Here is a 19,205-nt window from a genome sequence, read left to right on the forward strand (position 1 = left end):
CATTTTTTATATACACTATATAGAGAGGTCGTATAATTTGTTAGAGCCAGTCTTCATTCAAAATCCTACACATGAGAATTTTAAATCAGATTATTTCATCTGACATGAAAGCGTGAATTTGAGAAGTGCAGTGATGATGCAGATATTTATTCAGTAAAATTGACATGGGGAAATGTCACAGTATGACATGTTTTCTTTTCTGTTTAGTCATGGTATGATCAAAATAACTCATGTATCTGGTGCTCAATGGAAGTCAGTCTTGTAGTTAGTGGCTGTTTGACTCTTTCTCCTCTCATATGTTTCACCCTTGAGCTGCAGTGCTTTGTAACTGGAAATGTAGTTCATTCCAGTAAGTACATCTCTGTGGCTGAAGTAAGTGAAATTGTATTTTACCAGCTCCATACAGTTGTACCTGTTCGTATATACTATGTGGGTAACAGAATTTATTTGTATAGCACCAAAACACAACATGCATAACTATAATAGGGAATACTGAAACCAAATATTGGATGTACTCTTTTTATCTACTGTAAAAGTGCACAAGAAGACTAGTGCAGAATACAGACCATTTTTTGTTATATCGAGACTAATAATCTGTAAGTAGTTAATTATTCAGGGTTGCACCAAATCACGTATTTCTCTTCTCATATTGGCTCTCCTTTGACTTGAAAATGCAATAACAGGTAGTTTCCCCGAGGCCACTTGTGTACATCACTCGACTGCCTGAATTCCCTTTTCCGCTCAAACTCTAGTCATAACTTGCATATGATTTATATTTAATGTCAAATGTTTCTAGACCACAAAACCCATCAACCATTTAAAACAACATCAAAGGAACGTGTGTGTGTTTTGTTTTTCTACTAGAACTTGATGGGGATTTTGAATAAAATACCAGCCCTTTGTTATTGTGCATATTTAAGATAGATTAGACATGATGCACGTTCTGTTAACCAAATAAAGAAAACATATTGGTTTGAAGTGTTAACCATATGCAGAGGTGTCACTAATAACTGTAAACAAATAAAGTCCCCTGTTGTTTAATTGCTGCCGAACAAAGCTCCAGTCTGTGAGCTCTGAGTTTGGATTAGGTGGCTGTTACCACACAGGGTTGTCAAAAAGAGGTGTCGTCTTCAGACTCATTTTTCTAGGTCAGGGGAGCTCCTCCTGTGCAACAACACTTCTTTTGTGATGAAGTACTGTACTCAGGTGGAGGCTGAAGGGGGTAATGTACTTTACATTGTGTTGTAGTTGCGTCACACCCTATATCCTTATTGTTAAAGAGGATGGATGTTTTTCACAGATGTCCGGAGGATCTTATGTATTTTCCTTAAAGCAGGTCTCATCGAAAAAGCCTTCCTACAATATGTTAACATGAGTTCATCAGGAGTTTTCATCCTCCATCCAAAATCTATCTTTTAGGTTGTAATGATTTTGTCTATGTTCACAGGACTTGGCGTTTCTTTGGTGGACTGGAGGCAGTGGTGGGTAGCTGGTCCGTGGTAGGATTTTCCACAAGAGTGTTCAGACAAGGTCAGCGCGGATGGGACTTATAAGACTTCAGAAAGGGCCTGGTTGGGAAAGGGTGTGAGAATGGACAACCTTTCTGACTTTGGTGTCCCTTGCTCATCCGCCCACAGGGAATGGGAGTGAGTATCAAATCAATTTACCTTCAGTTTGTGATCTGTTTTTATACACAGGACTTGATTTATTCACATATGACATGTTCTTCAACATTTGAGTGGGCTGAAACTGAGCAGGGGTACCTTGTGTGTGCATTTTAAATGTAGTCAAACATTCACTGGAGTCCTCATTTACTTTGCTTTAACTAGTGTCTCATATAGTGGATGACTCATAACATATGTAGTTTAGTAATTTGGCTTTGACATACAAATCTTAAACAATCTGATTTAATGTTATCAGTCACATTTATGGTTAAATGTTTAATAATTACTCAATTATTAAATGATATAATTAAAATTGTTGTAGCACATTGAAATTGAGGTATAGCAAGTGTTAAAAAAAAGTGTCACACAGTGTTTATTAGTCTTACTTCCTCCACAATATTTTTTTCATTCATCAACTGAGCACTTTAAGAACGTTTGTTCAGCTGCTGAACAATTCGTTCACTGTTTTCCACCAATCTATTGTTTTTTCTGTGATATAAATTCAGATGAACTGCTTGTCAGAAATTCTGAAAAGATACATTTTCAGTCAAACTACAACGGAGATACAAAAAATAAGAAAAGAGAAGAGTTGGTTGACTGTGGATTAAGGGGAGATGATGGGGAGTCTACTGCATGAACTGATTTCTGAGAAGGATCCAGATGACTCATTATTAAAGGAATTTGGAGCTTCCCTGAAGTTGAAATTAAATGTCACTGTATAAAAGAATATGTTAAATGAGTAATACATGAAAAGCACATTCCAAAAAGTATTTAATTAAATTTGGGTCTGAATAACTGAAGAAATAATTCAAATGTACAGTGCATATTCTTCCGTTTGAGCTGAAGTGTGCAATAATGCACACTGTGCTATTTGTGCTATTTATAAAAAAATAATACTCACACAGAATTAGTGAAACAATCACTAATCATATCACTTGTAGACTTCAGTTCATGTATGACCATTGTATTGCCTGCTCATTGTATGCCCTGACCACACCAGTAGCCCACATCAGTGTAGACACAGTGTAAAAGGAAATACTTCTAACATTTTCATGTGATCATACTTACTACACAAATTAGCTTTAAAGGGTTTTACCATCTGTCCATACACCTTTGAGTCGGATTAGGAAGGATAGCAACTCATAACTAACGAAGAGTTATGCACAGGCCTTAAATTCAAACCTAAACCTGAATATATATTTTGGCTTCATTGCATCTGTCAATTAGTCACCAGGCTAATGCAACATGCTACACACTTGTTCTTTCTTCCCACCGGGTAGCTCTACTCTACCTACAACACATGATATGATTGATTGCAGAAAATTAGCACCTTCAGAGGAAGAAAGATGGAAATGTTTTGATAAATTCTATTTGGAAAAAAATGAAACCCAAATTTACACCCTACTACAACCAGAACTGGGCAGCAGGTCAGGGAGCACTCAAATTGCTTATAAGACACAGTAGCAGAGTAACTTGCTATTTTCCATACTAAAGTTAAAGTCTTGTTTCGGTTAGGCTGTTTATGCTTTGTGACGGCTTATTTCTTTAATGAATACATTTAAGTATAATCTGCTGTTCTGGCTTCAGATATTAAATATGTGCTTGTGATTATGTGTAAAGAAGATGACATTGGCTGAAACAACATTTTAACTTTTAGCACTCTGTTTCTAGCACCAACAGCTGCGTGGACGATTTAATGGATGACGACGAGAAAGACAGGGCAAAAAGGTACACAGTCCTCTGTGCATGTTAATGATTGTATTTTCGTTTGGTTGGATGTAATATGTGTGTGTACTGTATAATACAGGCCAATGAAGTTTTGGCTCATCTTCAGTGTCACATTTCAATTCAAGTCTTTGAATTTTAAGACTATCTGAGCACAACATTTGAAGAAAATGTACATAGTTTAATACTATTAATACCAGTTTAAGTATTTCTGAATAGATCAGCTCAAGTTTCCTGATTTGTGGAGCTTTTGCCTTTAAGTCCACTGATTGATAATTGGTTTTGTGTGTTGACGTTTTAAGGGCATCCCGTAACAAATCGGAAAAGAAAAGAAGAGACCAATTCAATGTGCTCATCAAGGAGCTATGCACTATGCTGCAGGGCCAAGGCCATCCACGCAAGATGGACAAGTCCACCATACTGCAGAGAACTATTGATTTCTTGCAGAAACAGAAAGGTAAGAAATGTATTGTATACAGCATGAGTTCTCGAAAAAATGTTGACTTTATGTATTTCCCCACTTTTTTGAGTAATTAACTTATATAATTCTTAGGAATCATTTTTAGATTCCGTCATGAAGTTAGTTTAATCCTTTTACTTGCCCTTCTATCTTCTTTAGACATCACTGCACAGAATGAAACCTGCGATGTGAGACAGGACTGGAAGCCTTCGTTCCTCAGTAATGAGGAGTTCACTCAGCTAATGCTGGAGGTAAAGCTCAGGAGGATGTGTTTGTAGAACAGCTAATGATGATTAAGCTTTGACTAATATTGTTAACAAAATAAAAGACACAGTCTCTCAAATGCCCATGGAGAACTGGGCAAGATGAAATGCGATGAGAATTAAATGATTGGCTTGGTTATATTTCCACTGTTGTTCAAGTTGACTTATCCCAGAGCATTGTAAGAATTGTAAGAACTCCTGAACTGTGGTGGCAATGGAGGAGGCAAACACATTAATAACATGCCAGTATGATTTTGTTATGCAATTATCTACCACAGATGTAGATGACATGTGAAAGTGTACGAGTGTAACTGTTCATTTGCACAATGCTGTTCTACATACTTGTAGCCTCAATGTCAAGCCCCCACCTTTTCCCTCTTACAGGCCCTAGATGGTTTCTTGGTAGCATTAACTACAGATGGAAACATCATATACGTATCTGACAGTGTGTCTTCACTTACTGGCCATTTACCGGTAAGTAAGGAAGCTAAAATCAGTTACTTTACCCTCTTGCTTACTCTGCATTGTGTTGTTGTTGTCGTCCTTTTTTTTTCTTCTAATTTTGATCTTTTAATCTTTTTTTTTCTATTTTAAGAAACGTCAAAATAGAAAACAAATACACACATACAAAATATACAAATGACAAGGAAAAAAAGCACACATAATAATAATGAAAGATAATGTGTTTTTTTATTCTAATCCTGTTTTTTTAGGTTGCTTATGAATTGATCTGTTATTCACCTGATCTAATTAAGAGCATTATTATATGTTGATGTTCATTTCATTCACATTTCAGAGCAATAGTATAAACATCACATTTAGGCTCATGGCTCCTAAGTGTATCTGAAATAACTTTAAAACACTGAAACCTTGCACTGGTTAATGATGATGTCACATGTAACTATATTTGTATCGAAGCACTGTTACATATTGTACACTCCCCCAATACTGACCATCATTCTTGTATCCTTTTTTGCACCAGTCAGATATGGTGGACCAAAATATCTTGAATTTCCTCCCGGAGCGGGAACATGGGGAGGTGTATAAGCTGCTATCATCCCACATGCTGATGACTGACCCCATTGCTGCTGACTTCCTTGACAGTGAGTATCCTACTGGGCGGCCTCTCTGTGCACGTCTGGCCCTTGTCCGTGTCTAACACCACACTGCGTCTGGGTCATCGCATTGAAGCTCGACAGTTGAACGGTTAAAGCCTGCAGATTTGTCTCTGATCTTATCGGAAGGTCAAATGTTGGGGATGAATGCGGAGAAAATCCTGTTTAGTTTTTTTTAATTTATTTTGTAGCTCAGAGTTTTTTTAATTTTTAAGTTTTTGGTTGAAATATAGACACTTCACAAAACTTCATTCTTGTTATCAGTCTTGCCAAATTATTTTAGACTCATTTTTGTGTGTCAGAACATCTCTGAAGTTTGCTTTGACACTGTAAATACCACTTCAAGCTCTTTAAATATAGAGCAAGTTGCTGAATTGGGGTCCATACTTTATTGGATTGCTGATTAGTGTGTATCTAAGATTAGCCTTTTAGCTAATAATAGGTGCTAGCTTAGTATCATAGTTAAGACTTTAAATCACTGTTATGCTCTTGCACTAATCCAAAGCAGTGTAGTATCTGGGGCTCAAGACACTGACCTTAATCCGGTGTCACTATTGGGCTTTTCTGGGGAAGAGAGATGGTGAGTGGCAAGTGTCTCAGTCTGTCCTCAGAAGCCTAAATAGGAAACTGTCACGGAGCCATGTCTGCAGTAATCACCATCATCTCCTGGGCACAGTTTTAAAAACACACATCAGTCTTTGGTGCTTCCTCCATGAAAAGGAATGTCTGGCTTTTAAGCAAATAACGCTCAATCAAGTTTCATCAAATGAGGATTTTCAAGTTCACCTGCTTGTTTTCTCCTTTTACGTGTCTTAAGTCACCAAAAAAGCAAATTTAAGTGGTGCCCAAACTATCCTGACCTCTTCATTCAAAACTATATGATTTTGGGGATCTGGAGAATGACCACATGCCTGTAGATGGTAGCAAATTATGCACAGTTAAGTAGTAAATGTGTTTTTGATTAATCAACATTTTTTCTGCCGGAGAGTTTATATGTGAGGACGACACAAAGACAAGTGTATGTGTTGGTAAACCATAGATCAGCTCCTCTGACTCCCAAAAGAAACTAAGAAAAGTACTAATTACTATAAATATAAATATTTCTTAAGAATTATTTCATTGCGCTAAATTTATGTGAAGTCTTTTATTCACCTCATGATATTCTATAGCAAACATTACCACCGTGGGATATCATCTGTAGACCTGTTAAGAGTTTGCAATGTTCCATATGCATTGTACTCTTCTCTGTTCTTCATCTGCAAACTGCAGACCTGCAACTTGTCTGTCAAACCAAACCCCAAAATATTGAGAAGCTCCTCATTAATAATAAGGCAATTTGTAGATACATGTATATTGTATAATGACTGGGCTTAAAAATGAAAATCTGCTGTTTTTCAGGTGAGGCACATATTGAATTTTGCTGTCATCTAGCCAGAGGTAACATTGACCCCAAAGAGCCACCTGTGTACGAGTATGTCAAGTTTGTCGGAGATTTCAAGTTTCATAACAATGGTAAGGATTTTAGTTTTCTTTAAAATACTTAAAATTGCGTAAAATGTTCATTTCAGTGTTGTTCATGTATCCTCTTAATATATAGATATAAATAGTTATTTTCATTGAATAAGATTATGACAAATGTCTCAACTAACTGTGTTCCCATATCCTTTTTCTTCTGTCACACAGTGCCTAGATCTTGTAACGGACTTGAGTTGACGCTACCAAGAAGCCTACAGTCAGCATTGGAGGAGCAGGTCTGCCTCATCGCTACTGTACGATTAGTCACTCCACAGTTTCTCAAGGTGAGACCAACTGGGATCTTGAAACTTGAGCCTTGGTGTATTTTGCATGTGGCGTCATTACCCTCAAAGGAAGAAAACAGGGGCGATACTGAACCAGGAATAATCAAACAGCAGTGAGCTGTGGTCTATGGCATGAAGGAGATTTAGTCGTGTCCATATTGACTGCACAGAGTCAAGTGCTCTCTAGACATTTCCTGTTGCACACTGTCACACTGTGTTCCTCCCAGCTGATTATATCATTAGGATGCACCTGATCCCTACGGTGCTCAGTGAGTTTACATCTGGACACATGCCAAGTGACTGAAGTCAAATAGAGTTGCATTCATATGTTTGCAACCTTCCTGTGATCAACTCAGATCACAGGATCTCAGGCTGGGGGAGGGATAGCTGCACTGTCACTCTAGTTGTTATAATGAAAACAATAGTGATACTTAAAGATGTAATAATGTCAATAATAACAGCAGCAATTGTAGCTGCACCAATCAATGATATAGGTAGTAATGATAATACTGCTGATAATAAATAATATGCTAATAATAATAGTTGAGTAGTTGTGGCAGATTTGGAACCTGTAGCTCTGTTGTCAGAGATGTGCTCAGTGCATCATGGGAGTTTCCCCCACAGTCAAAGCTTATAGCAGCATTATAAAGGGATCCTTATGGGCTAACCTGAGCAACACTAATGATAACGTTATTAAAGAGGAACATTTAAAGCCACAAGTGAAAGTGCCTTCAGAACGCAAAGGGACCTAATGGGATAATACAGTACTATGAGCTCTTGAAGATATGTAGGGAGAAGGATTTTGAATTTTATTCTAGATTGAATGGCATTGACACATGTCATTAAACTCCTGTTTATCATATCACAATAATTATGTCAGCGTAAAAACCTTTTTCTACAAAGGTTTAGAAAATATTAATTTATGAATGTTTTTAATAAGTGGAACATGACAGGAATTTCCATTTTACCTTTCCACCTCAAAATATGCTGGAGCTCAGAGGGTAGATCTATTTAACAGACTCTATTCTTCCCCACTACTTATTCCAAAATGTAAAAGAAAAAAACACTGATTACCCTCATTTACCGTATGGAATGACTGGAACAATGAATGTCTGGACTACGTGACATGGAACATTTTTTTCCTCAGATTCTCAGACACAAGACACATCCTTTGCACATACTGGTTTTAATCTGCAGGTTTGGAACCCTACAAAGTTCCCCCCCCAGACCAGTTTCAGTGATCATAAGCTTTTGTTACAGCTTTTTAGAAAATAATCCTAACATGCAAACAACACAAATATAATTCCAAAATAGTATGTACATAGTACATAGTACAGAAGTTACACTGTACATTCTGTTACATGCTAAAGTACAAGCATTATACTTGTATTTATTAAATAGTTCTGGTGGCTTCACATTATAGTAGTGCATCAAATCTCCAAACCAAATAATAGAAAATATGATGAGACTGTTAATTCCTGTCTTTATTGTGAGGTTTTAATCATGACTTTCTCGATCTGTGACTGTGGCTTTGTTTAGGATTTGTGTAATGTGGAAGATCCTTGTGATGAGTTCACTTCCAGACACAGCCTTGAATGGAAGTTTCTGTTTTTAGATCACAGGTAAATGGTTTGTTTCTTCCTCTCAATCAATCATTAGGTTTTTATTTGTAACGAAAATCTTTCTAATGTGAAGATCATCTTCTTCTTTTTTTTCAGAGCTTCACCAATCATCGGCTATTTACCCTTTGAGGTTCTTGGAACGTCCGGCTATGATTACTATCATGTAGATGACTTGGAGCTTATAGCTCAGTGTCACAATCAGTGTAAGTAACTGCATCTTTCTTTCCAACCCTCACCACCACATCCAGGAATCCATTTCTCTCAGATAGGTTAAAGTTAACATACATGAATTCACTGTACTAGTGCAAAGACCTGTGATGCCTGAACATGTCACTGATGTGTGTCTTCTTTTTTCTCCTCTTAGTAATGCAGTTTGGAAAAGGTAAATCGTGTTACTATCGCTTCCTGACCAAAGGGCAGCAGTGGATTTGGTTGCAGACTCACTACTACATCACTTACCACCAGTGGAACTCCAAGCCTGAGTTCATTGTCTGCACTCACACTGTTGTCAGGTAAAAACTGATTATTTTACCCTGGGGTAGTTTTGACGTGTGCCGAGTCTGTGTGTAGGTCATCGGCTGTTTTGGCAAAGATAGCGGGGGTTTTAGATTCAGACCGGGGTCGATCTACACCTGTCACTCATGGTGTTTCTATCTGCTGTTATTCAGTTATGCTGAAGTGCGAGCTGAAAGGAGGAGAGCGTTTGGCCTTGAAGAGCTCTCTCCACCTGAGATAGCTCCCTCCTCTGTGAAGGTAAAGTATCAAGACTCCTTTTACTGTACATACAGTCTGTGATGCCTACAAGGACCAAGCCTTATATCTGACCTTCTGTTTTAAACATGGCTCTGTGTTCTAGGCTCAGGAGCTGTACTTGGACATCTGCTCCACACTGGACCCTACACGGGACAAAAACAGTGGTGCACGTTCGGTATCCTCCCACAGCTCCCGGAAGTCCTCCCACACAGCGCTGTCAGACTCTGCATGTGAGTCATCCTCTGCTCCCTAAAGTGCTAACTCACTCAACAGCAGGTCAATATTAACAGTTATCCTGCTCCTGTATGGCTGCAGGAAACACTGTCATTTACATTTGGCAGAAAAAATGTAAGAAAATAAAAAAAGTTGAGCCCTTGTATTTTAATCTGAAAAGATCTTGTGATCAGATTTAAAACCTCTTCAACAAACAGATTATAAGTCAATAAAACACCCACTGTTATATATGTGGATGACGATGCAACTATGATTAAACGTTTCCAAGGTTTACTTTAGCGTGGCCTATTTTCCTGAGCCTCCAGTCTCTCTGACTTCATCTGCTCTTCCACCCACCGTTTAATGTACTAAAAGCCTTAACGCCATCTGCATATTCATGAACAATACACAGCAGCAGATTCGTCACAGTTGCTGTTAATGAAAAGTAAACACACAGCAGCTGCCACTGCTGCTGTTGTCATCTTCCCTTCACTTATCGTCAGTGTTTCATTGTTTTCAAAAATATTTTTTTCAAACTACATCTCTCAGAAAAATGTGTTTGTCAATGATTTGTCTTTGCTTGCTCATTTTGCGTCGGCTACATTGACAAAAACGTCCAGTGAATGAATCACAGTTTGTGGGCTCAGTCAGAGGCAGAATTCGGTGGCAATCAAGGGCTAGTGAATCAGCCGGTTTGTTACACAACAATAGAAGAAATGCAATTTATAAGTTGTTCTGGCTTTATCTTAGAAAAACATCTGTGGATATTCTGTTCAGGATGAAACAGAAGTATTTTGAAAGAGGAGAGACTGTACAGTTAAATATTAAAAAGCATTATGTAGCACAGTGTTTCCTTCCTGAGAGTTATACAACCTATTTCACATTTCATCCAGTTATTATGCCTCAGCAGCAGCCGGTAGCTTTGTTTTTGGGTTGTCCTTCCGTCCATCCTATTCTCATGAATGCGATATCTCAGGAACACCTTCAGGGAGTTTCTTCAAACTTGGCTCAAACGTTCACTTGGACTTAAAGTGGAAGAGATAGAAATAGAACTGAATAAATCTTGGTGGTCAAACGACACCGTTACCTCACAAACGATAGTTTGGGCCAATAAGTCAAGAATTCATATGGTGATTGACAGAATTTAAAACAAATGTCTAAATGGATAAAATAATAAAGTGAAAGAATTATATGTCCAAATGGTTAAAGTAAAAAAATTCACTGGCATCAAAATATTCAGCAAAAAATACTTCTCTGGCCCTTATTCAACGACATAACTCAAAAATAGAAGGGAAGATTTTGACCATATTTCCTGTAACTAAACTGGTTGGCAGAGGCAGACAACCACAAGGTGCTAATTCTAGTATTTATTTGCAGCCAAGAAGTTCTAAAAAAACGTTTTAATGATAGAACTGTGTCTTGCACTGAACAGCAAACGCTTGACAGATAAAGTAATGCATAAGAAACTGTATCTAGAGCATCAAGACCTTGTATATAACTTACCGGTGTTGGGGTTATCAGTTAACAGAGAAAAACACTGATTACAATCTAACTGAGCAGTGACCTGTCTCTTCTGCAACAGCTAACTCCTACACAGAGGCCTGCACACCATCGTGGCAGTCTGCTTCCATTGGGACGGAGAAGACTTCTGCCAGACTCCAGCCTAGTAGTTCAAAGGTCAGTTTATTCAACGTTTCCGTGTCTTTGGAGATAAAAAATGCTCCCTGAAAAACAACCGCACCCAAGTCGGCACAATATCATGTCAGAGAGTGTGCTGGATTGTAAATCTTTGTCATTTCCCCCCTTGTAGAATTTGGCACAAAGACAAAATTCCTTTGACCTCGCACCCCAAATGAGCCTCCCCCTTTCTCCTACCTGCAGCAAGCACTCCGCAATGGTCAGTGTTTAGAATTCCTCTCCTGCCTTTTTGCCTCCCTCTGTTCTGTTTGTGTACAATATCTTACTGTTCTGACTGTTGCTGCTGCATGTCTTCATTTGTTGCTTGTGCGGACACAGTTAAAAAAGAAATAATTATCAAGATTATATCTTGTTTATGTTTTTTGGTTGTTGCTTTCCACATATTTGTGCTTGTATATTTTTGTGATAGAAGAGCAGTTTCCATAGACTGTATATAGACCTCGTCTCCAGTTCCTCCCACTATCCTGAAATGAAGCCAAAATATTGCAGATGAGAACACATCTTGTGCTGAAGATGTCATTTACCTAAGACGACAGTCATCTTATAAAGAAAAAAAAAAAGAAATTTCTTTATCATACATGTATTTTGACTTTTTAGTTGGCCCATGTTCCAGCGACTAACATGGAGGAGGCCTATACTGCAGCCATCCTCCAGGGGGTGATCAATATGCTTTGGCTTCATTTTTCTGAGCCATCATTTCGTCCATCTTAAAGGGATAGTTCACCGAAAAATCTCTCTTTCTCATGTGGTGTCATCCAAGTGTCCGGAAGCTCCTACATTGTTTTCGGTGAACTATCCCTTTAACATAGAGTCTATGGCAGTTTCACAGGAAAAGGTGTAAAGCCTGATGTGCTTTCCTCATCACGAGAACGAACCATTATTATACGAGTATTGACAAATCATTGTCTCCTTATATAATTACTTTCTCTGGAATACACAATAATAGAACACAGCTGCAGCACAAAATAAAACTGTCAGGTTTTGCTCATTCCCAGTTGATTTTTTGGATCATGTCTTTCCAGCAACAGCAAACACAGCAGCAGCCTCATCCGCAGTCGCCCATGTATCCGCTGCCGCAGCCTCAGCTCGGAGTGATGAACCAGCTGAAGGAGCAGCTGGAGGAGAGGACCCGAATTCTGCAGGCTGACATTAAGACACAGCAGCAAGAGTTGCATGACATTAAGGAAAAGCTTCAGTTGGCTAACCTCCAGGTAACTCTTAGACAGAAAAAAAGTAAATATGAAATTAGGTATTGTATCTATGTAATTATGTATTCATTTATTATTTATTCTTAGCCACAGACTTACATCTAACATAGAAATTGTCAGACAATTGTATGTGAGCTTTTTGGAAAAGTCACCATCACATCATAGGCCCATGTTGCCTAACTTCACACTGCAATGTTGGAATGGCCCCACCAAGAGGCCAGCACTAACAAGCTCAGCTCCAAGCGCTCTAACCACTACATGACCTACATAGCACGCACAGAGAAGAGATTCTTCTGTCGTGTTGTAATGTTTGTTTAACAAAGATGAGTTGTCTCTTTGTTTAATATCATTGCCTCTCGGGTGTGAAGATGACAAGAGATGAGCTGTGATTTGAAACGCAAACACCTATTATCCATGCCACATATGACCAGTAACCAGCGTGTTACCTCGACTAATTATGAATAAACTGAAGGCAATATAGACATACTGCTGTGAGTTTAAACAGACTAAACACTCAACAATTATATGCAGAATAGCATTTGAGCCTTGTTTCTCTTTATAATAAACATACTTTTTCAGCAAAAATCACTGCTAAAGTGAAGCAAGGATAAATTAATATTTTCTGTGTACGTGGATTTGTTAGATGCTGTTACAGCAGCCTATCCACGATGACTTTGGCCAGGCCCAGCAGCAGCCTCAGCAGCAGGGCCTGGGCAGGCCGGCCCAGCAGAGCCAGTCAGGGGTGATCAGGCAGCACACAGGCCACCCAAAACCACCAGCCTGCGGGGCCCACAGCTCGTCCCCTCACTCACTCCTGAGAGAGAACAGCTCACCCTCGACACAGGTGATCATCAAAACCTGAAACAACACAAGAAGTGTTAAAACACAGCTGTTTAAAAAACTAATCAAAATACATGCAATAATTAGCAAGTGGCGTCTCACAACCTACTTCAGGCACAACGGGGTAAATGTTATGGTTCAGCCCTGGAACAGTCGGTTATCGAAAGATATAAACACCACAACGACAACAGCAGCAGGCAGTAGCTTCATATCCAGTTTCTTTTTCTCATGCTCACTGCAGTTGCAGCTTGTTTGCGTTGTAGCAAAAATACAGAAGAGAACATGAAAACCTCAATTGTCAGGTGATGGATGGAACTTAATAATAATTTCATACAATCCACTTTCATACAGGAAGGATGTATGAGCATAATTAAAAAGTATGTAATTTTACTGTTGGATTCTACTGTTTTTATATGCTGCTATGGTATGTCATCGTAGGTCCAGCAGAGAAGTGCGCGGGGCGGCCAAGTGCAGGCAGTGAGTCTGCCCGTGCAGACGAACACGAGTCTGACGATGCCCTTCTACAGCAACCCCATGATGTTCTCGCAGAGTAACACGCGGCCTCTGCAGGACGCAAACCAAAGACACACAGAAAACGATTTCAACCAAGATGGACAACTACGGTGAGAATATAAAAAAGAGGGGGGAAAAGACACACAAATTCCAGTCAAATTCCCAGGTGGTACAGACAGTATGACGGACATCAGTAATACAATCAGATTTAAGAACTGCATCGGGCAGCTTGCTGTCGTCTTCATTATTATTCACTTGTTAACTGGATCCTGGAAAACCGTTGGTAGTTTTCTTAGGTAGAGATATAAGAAAGAAAAAAAAGCAGATGCTCCTTTTTGGTAGAATAAAAGTTTTATTCCAGCAGGACAGGACCGACAGGACATGTACAATACATACGTTCCAAACTCTGATATGCCAAAACTTAAAATGCTGAAACAATTTTTTCTTTTCATGAGCTACTAACTTTTTGTGTGTGTGTGTGTGTGTGTGTTCTGATTATTACAATTTTAAATATAAGTGTGGCTCCAAATCATTTCTGCTAAGATGCAGGTACGAGCTTGATACTTTTTAGAGGAAAAGTTGAATGTGAAAACCTCATTCTTTTTGACATCCTGCTTTGAGTTTTTATTTCCAATGTACAAACTGAGTTCTTCTAGTAACACATTTAATTTTGTGCAGCATGCTTCTCAACCAACCAATGCAGACGCTGGTTCCCACTAGCAGTGTCACCTCACAGCCTTCCCAGTGCAACATGGGCATCTCCCAAACCATGTGAGAACTGCGCAGACACACACACACACACACACACACACACACACACACACACACACACACACACACACACACACACACACACACACACACACACACACACACACACACACACACACACACACACACACACACACACACACACACACACAGTGGTCTGTTTGTGTGGTAAAGCATCACATTGTGCTTGAGCTCTTCTTTGTGCCCTCTGTGCAGATACACCTTGGAGCAGCAGATCATCGCCCCGTCGTTCTCCATGCAACAGGTGAACTGCAACGCTGTCCTTGTGCCCTCCCCGGTCTTCACGTCACCCATCATGTTCCCACACAACAGTTTCATCCCACCCCAGTCTCAGTCAACCTACAACACTCAGCCTCAGGCCTCCCAGCACTCCCTTCAGCTACAACAGCCCCAGCAGTTCTTTCAGGTATGGCGACCACCTGCTATGTGTAGCGATGCAGTAATACCAGCCACTGTGTGTTTAGTTTCTACTGACATATGTTAGACTTTAAATGTCATCTTCTGTGATGGGTTTTTGTAAATTGATGCACAGGCCCTTTATTTACTGAATAATACTAATTGTAGGCATTACACTGCATCTAAATCCTTAGTTACCGCAGCTTTCAGAAACCTCATCTTTTTAACAAAGCTGTGATCAAATCTTAAATTCATTTGGTCAGATCAAATCATGTCTGAATTATTTTTATCATGAACATCATGAACATCCATGGATCATAAAGGTGTGACCAGGTGCCATAAGGAAAACAACCGTGTCTCAGGGCTTCATTTTATTTTAGGATTTACTTAGAAGGGACTGAAGAGCATTCCTCAATAGAATGTATCTATTTATTAACAGTCACATTTGCTTAGAACTAATTTAAGTTACATATTATTACATTATTATTATTATAATATTACATTTTATTCAAGTTTGTTCACATTCTCTTTTGCGTCCACAGATGACTCAAGGACTTGTACATGGCGGTTCTACTCCAGCATTCTTACACGCCACTAACGTTCCACAGCAAAGCACTGTGGGATACATCCAGCAGCAGCCGCAAGCACAGCAGCAGCAGCAGCAAAGGCAGTACCAACATTCCCAAAACCAGACAGGCAGTGTTTCAGACTTCCGAAATATGCTGACCCGGTAGCGCTGTGGACTCTGTCATAGCGCTGAGGTCTCCCTCTGTGTCGTCGCCATGTTGGCAGCAGCACGCTGTGGCGTTGGAAGTCAAACTTGACGTCATGTTCTGCAAGAGAAATGCTGGAAAGTGGAAAATCGCTGGTAGTGACCCTTTTGATGTGAAGCTGCCTGTTCAGAGGAAGGAGTGGAGCGATAAAAACCACAAGCAGAAGCTGCACTGACCTGACGTCAGCCCCGGCCGTCAGCCTGAGGGGCTGAGCCCACTTCACGCTCAGTCGTCAGTCAGTGACGCTGCTGGAACAAGTGGATTATCAAAGCTCTCAAGAAGACACAATTTTCACATGTTTACATGTGGACGTTTTCATCTAACACAAGAGAGTTCCCTTCTTAGTGTCTGTTTGCACTTTGTACCACCACCCCCCTGAAGTAGAATATTTATTTTTGCCCATGAATTAATATTCTATTTTTCTCTCTAATAATGGCTTATCAGTGAGATTAGTTTTCAAACCTAAAGCTTGACGCCCCCTCCCCAGCCACCTAATATCCCCCCTGGTCAGATCTTTAGCTCCAATGAAAATGCTTCATCTCATGAGGGAATGACATCAGTGTGTTTCAGGTGGCAGACATGAGGTGTCGCTCCCATTTTGTCCCAACAAGCAAAGATTTATTTGCAGGAATGTTTGTGGCAAGTTGCTTGAGAGGAGCTTTACAGCTTTATGATTGTGGCACATGCAGTAATGAGATGACGATCATATCTAACATAAGGTGTAATCAGATGTAACATGCTACTACACTGGGAAACTGGGGGGAGGGGAGATCCTCCACTAACTAGAAAGGTCTATCTAGATTTTTAAAGCCTCAATCTGGGACTGACGATGGAGTGTTACGACTATCACACCTCTTCTCACAGAGATTAACGGCAAAGCTCGGAAGTCCTGATGCTTCTGATGAGCTCTGCAGCACGACACTTCAAGTGAAAAACAAGCTACCAGAGGGGGGGGGGGGGGAATAATGTGTGCCTTTAACCGTGGTGCGTCCGTGGTCAGTTTGATAGTTTTGTCTGATTACGGCTTTAAAAATCCAGCTCAGGTCCATTTGGAATACAAAGTTATATTTTCATAGGTCATAATTTATTATTTTCCGCATCAGATTAAAACAAAGGACATCTAGATTTGTATTGGATATATTACAAATATATATTGGCTGCTTTTTGCAGCCGTGAACATCTGAATTTCCCAAATCTTTCTTTAAAGATGGTATCTAATAAGATTCATTTAACTATTTACTGAAACCCTAATGAAATGATTTCATGTTTTATTTATTACAGATATATTAGAAAAAATATATCAGATAAGAAACTAGTTTTATATAGATTTTATGTTCCTACAGACATTAAAAGGTCAACACTGGTCTTAATGTCTCACCCCATCATGCTCTTATGAGAAGAGTGCACCGCCTCTGATCTGTGTGTTTTCCACGAGCATCTCAGAAACAGTGAGAAGAGATTTTCTGTTGCCCTGTTTGTTTAAGTCTGGTCATTTGATCGCATCAGCTCAAACGAATGAAATCATGACATTTCGCTGAGCAGCTGGGCTCATTGACAAGTGAATAACACACTGCTTCCTGTTATGATTGTGATCTCATTGGGAACAAAGAGCAGATAATTCATTTACCTTGGAAACATGGCCACCTTCAATGTGCTTCTTTGTGAAATATAATACAACAAAAACACTAAATTTGTCTTTATGTTGAATTATCGAGCATCGGTCTTTCATATGTCTGAGAGTGATTTGCGGAGTCCGTTCTGTCTCTACGTCAAGATCTCGTTCCTTACACACTGTGTGCTGGTTTTAACTGTGTGTGTGAGACAATCTCCTGAGTTGTTAGTAACATAAAGGTTGATGCGCTGAGATGACAGTTGTAACAGACGGAGGTCAGGAGGGGTTCGGTGGAGCCAGATTTGCAGTTGAACGATGTCGAGGAAGAAAACGTACGTGCCTCTCTTTCTGTAATGACAATCACACACTACTTGTAACATTTTACTGTGCAGGACCTGTCTGTGTCAGAGTCTGACCTTATGATTATTTATATCCATCTTCTACCTTTTAAATTTGTGTTACATTTTAGTTCCCTACAGGTGCATATTGCATTCACTTGAGAAAAAAATTCCTGCTCTTTTTTTTTTTATTTACAAGATCATTTTCTGTTGTCATGACAAAAAACAATCTGCTCTGTTTTTAGGAAATTAACGAGAGCTGGTTTGTTTTTCTTGTGAAAACTGGGGCAGACTGTTTTCCCGTGAAAACTAAATTCAGTAAAATAGCAAAAAAAATTCTCATGAAAGTAGAAAATTATGTTGTCAATTCAGAAAATGTTAAATGCAATATGCTTCCGTAGTTCTCGGATAGTTTTAGCAGACACACTTGATTCAAATTGGCCCCATTCAAGACCGACGCTGTTCACATTGGACGATAAGACTCAAATGTCATAATACTCTGTGTGTATGTTTAGTGCAGTTTCACACTTCCTATGTGCAATGTCATTTTGAAAAGAAAAAGAATGTTAATTTATACTGTTTTAAATGTTTCAGAACAGATGTACGATGTATATAGAAGTGTATAATAAGCCATTGTACCATGTAAATTATATGGAAATATTTTTTTAATGAAATTGAAACATTCCTTCAGCAGTCGATATAAGCGGTATCTTTATTTAAAAAGGTACAGCGCGTGTCCACTGAAGGCTACGATCACAATGATTACACAGGACTTGGTCTGCATGGGATTGTGCCGCAGTGTTGGCTTCAGAAACATCACGGAAAATGAAAACCAATGGAGAGAAAAAAGAAATAAAATTCAGAATCTTAATCTTTACGTCCTCATCAAGCAGAATTTCAGACACTTTTAGAGCAGCAACAGCTGTGTGGTGATAAAAAACAGCTGCGTCTTTAAAAAGGGTAATTCAGCCATGAGTGACTGAAGTCATTTCTGCTTTCAGTTAAATTGGTTTCAGTCTTTTTCAAGATAAAGTGCAATTGTAAACAGTCATGAAAATATATTTTAGATGGGATGTGTCAGTCTCTCTTCATAAGTCTCCAAACTTTCCCATGTTTGAATACAGAAACAATAAAGTGACGACCCGTAGCCAGCGACTAAGAGGTGCCATAGACGACTATAATTCTGTTTTCATTCATTATTTCAAGATATTTATCAACCTTTCGGGAAGTGCAAGTAAAGATTTCTCCTTGAGGTTGTTTTCCATAGTCACACACCAGATCCAATTTTCAGTCCACGTCTGTATAACTATATATTTGTTTATTTTGCCTTGCTAAGGTGGGCGACATCAGTTCTACTCATTAAACACAGTGCATTGTGCTCCAGCTGTGGGTTAAATTATTTTTGCTTTGGACAAATCACC

The 19,205-nt window shown here is 39.1% G+C and overlaps 1 protein-coding gene and 2 long non-coding RNA genes across 5 annotated transcripts in view; 2 read left to right on the forward strand and 1 right to left on the reverse strand.

Moving 5' to 3' along the window:
- The window catches only part of LOC117774751, a 22,665-nt gene extending 21,094 nt beyond the window's left edge, over window positions 1-1,571 (reverse strand). The window contains exon 1 of the long non-coding RNA XR_004616130.1: window positions 1,446-1,571. This is a non-coding gene — a long non-coding RNA (uncharacterized LOC117774751). The remainder of the gene's footprint in view (window positions 1-1,445) is intronic.
- On the forward strand, window positions 1,516-16,388 carry npas2 (neuronal PAS domain protein 2). 3 transcript variants are annotated; one of them, XM_034607369.1, is made up of 21 exons: window positions 1,516-1,646; window positions 3,336-3,392; window positions 3,692-3,846; window positions 4,009-4,100; window positions 4,497-4,586; window positions 5,095-5,215; window positions 6,626-6,739; window positions 6,911-7,026; window positions 8,566-8,648; window positions 8,745-8,851; window positions 9,013-9,160; window positions 9,317-9,401; window positions 9,505-9,631; window positions 11,197-11,291; window positions 11,425-11,511; window positions 12,335-12,523; window positions 13,164-13,364; window positions 13,799-13,983; window positions 14,552-14,644; window positions 14,861-15,071; window positions 15,604-16,388. In XM_034607369.1, the coding sequence occupies exons 1-21, from the start codon at window positions 1,591-1,593 to the stop codon at window positions 15,793-15,795; spliced, it is 2,604 nt and encodes an 867-aa protein (XP_034463260.1). In that variant the 5' UTR covers window positions 1,516-1,590; the 3' UTR covers window positions 15,796-16,388. The 3 variants fall into 3 exon arrangements, with proteins under 3 accessions (XP_034463260.1, XP_034463262.1, XP_034463261.1); XM_034607371.1 differs by lacking the exon at window positions 13,164-13,364; XM_034607370.1 differs by lacking the exon at window positions 11,425-11,511.
- A 46-nt stretch (window positions 16,389-16,434) lies between these two features.
- LOC117774750 lies at window positions 16,435-17,438 on the forward strand. Its single transcript, XR_004616129.1, has 2 exons — window positions 16,435-16,720; window positions 16,783-17,438. It is a non-coding gene; the product is annotated as an uncharacterized LOC117774750 (long non-coding RNA).
- Window positions 17,439-19,205: the final 1,767 nt, after the last annotated feature.

The sequence above is a fragment of the Hippoglossus hippoglossus genome, chromosome 14 (assembly GCF_009819705.1).
Source record: "Hippoglossus hippoglossus isolate fHipHip1 chromosome 14, fHipHip1.pri, whole genome shotgun sequence".
In the NCBI taxonomy this organism is placed as follows: domain Eukaryota; kingdom Metazoa; phylum Chordata; class Actinopteri; order Pleuronectiformes; family Pleuronectidae; genus Hippoglossus; species Hippoglossus hippoglossus.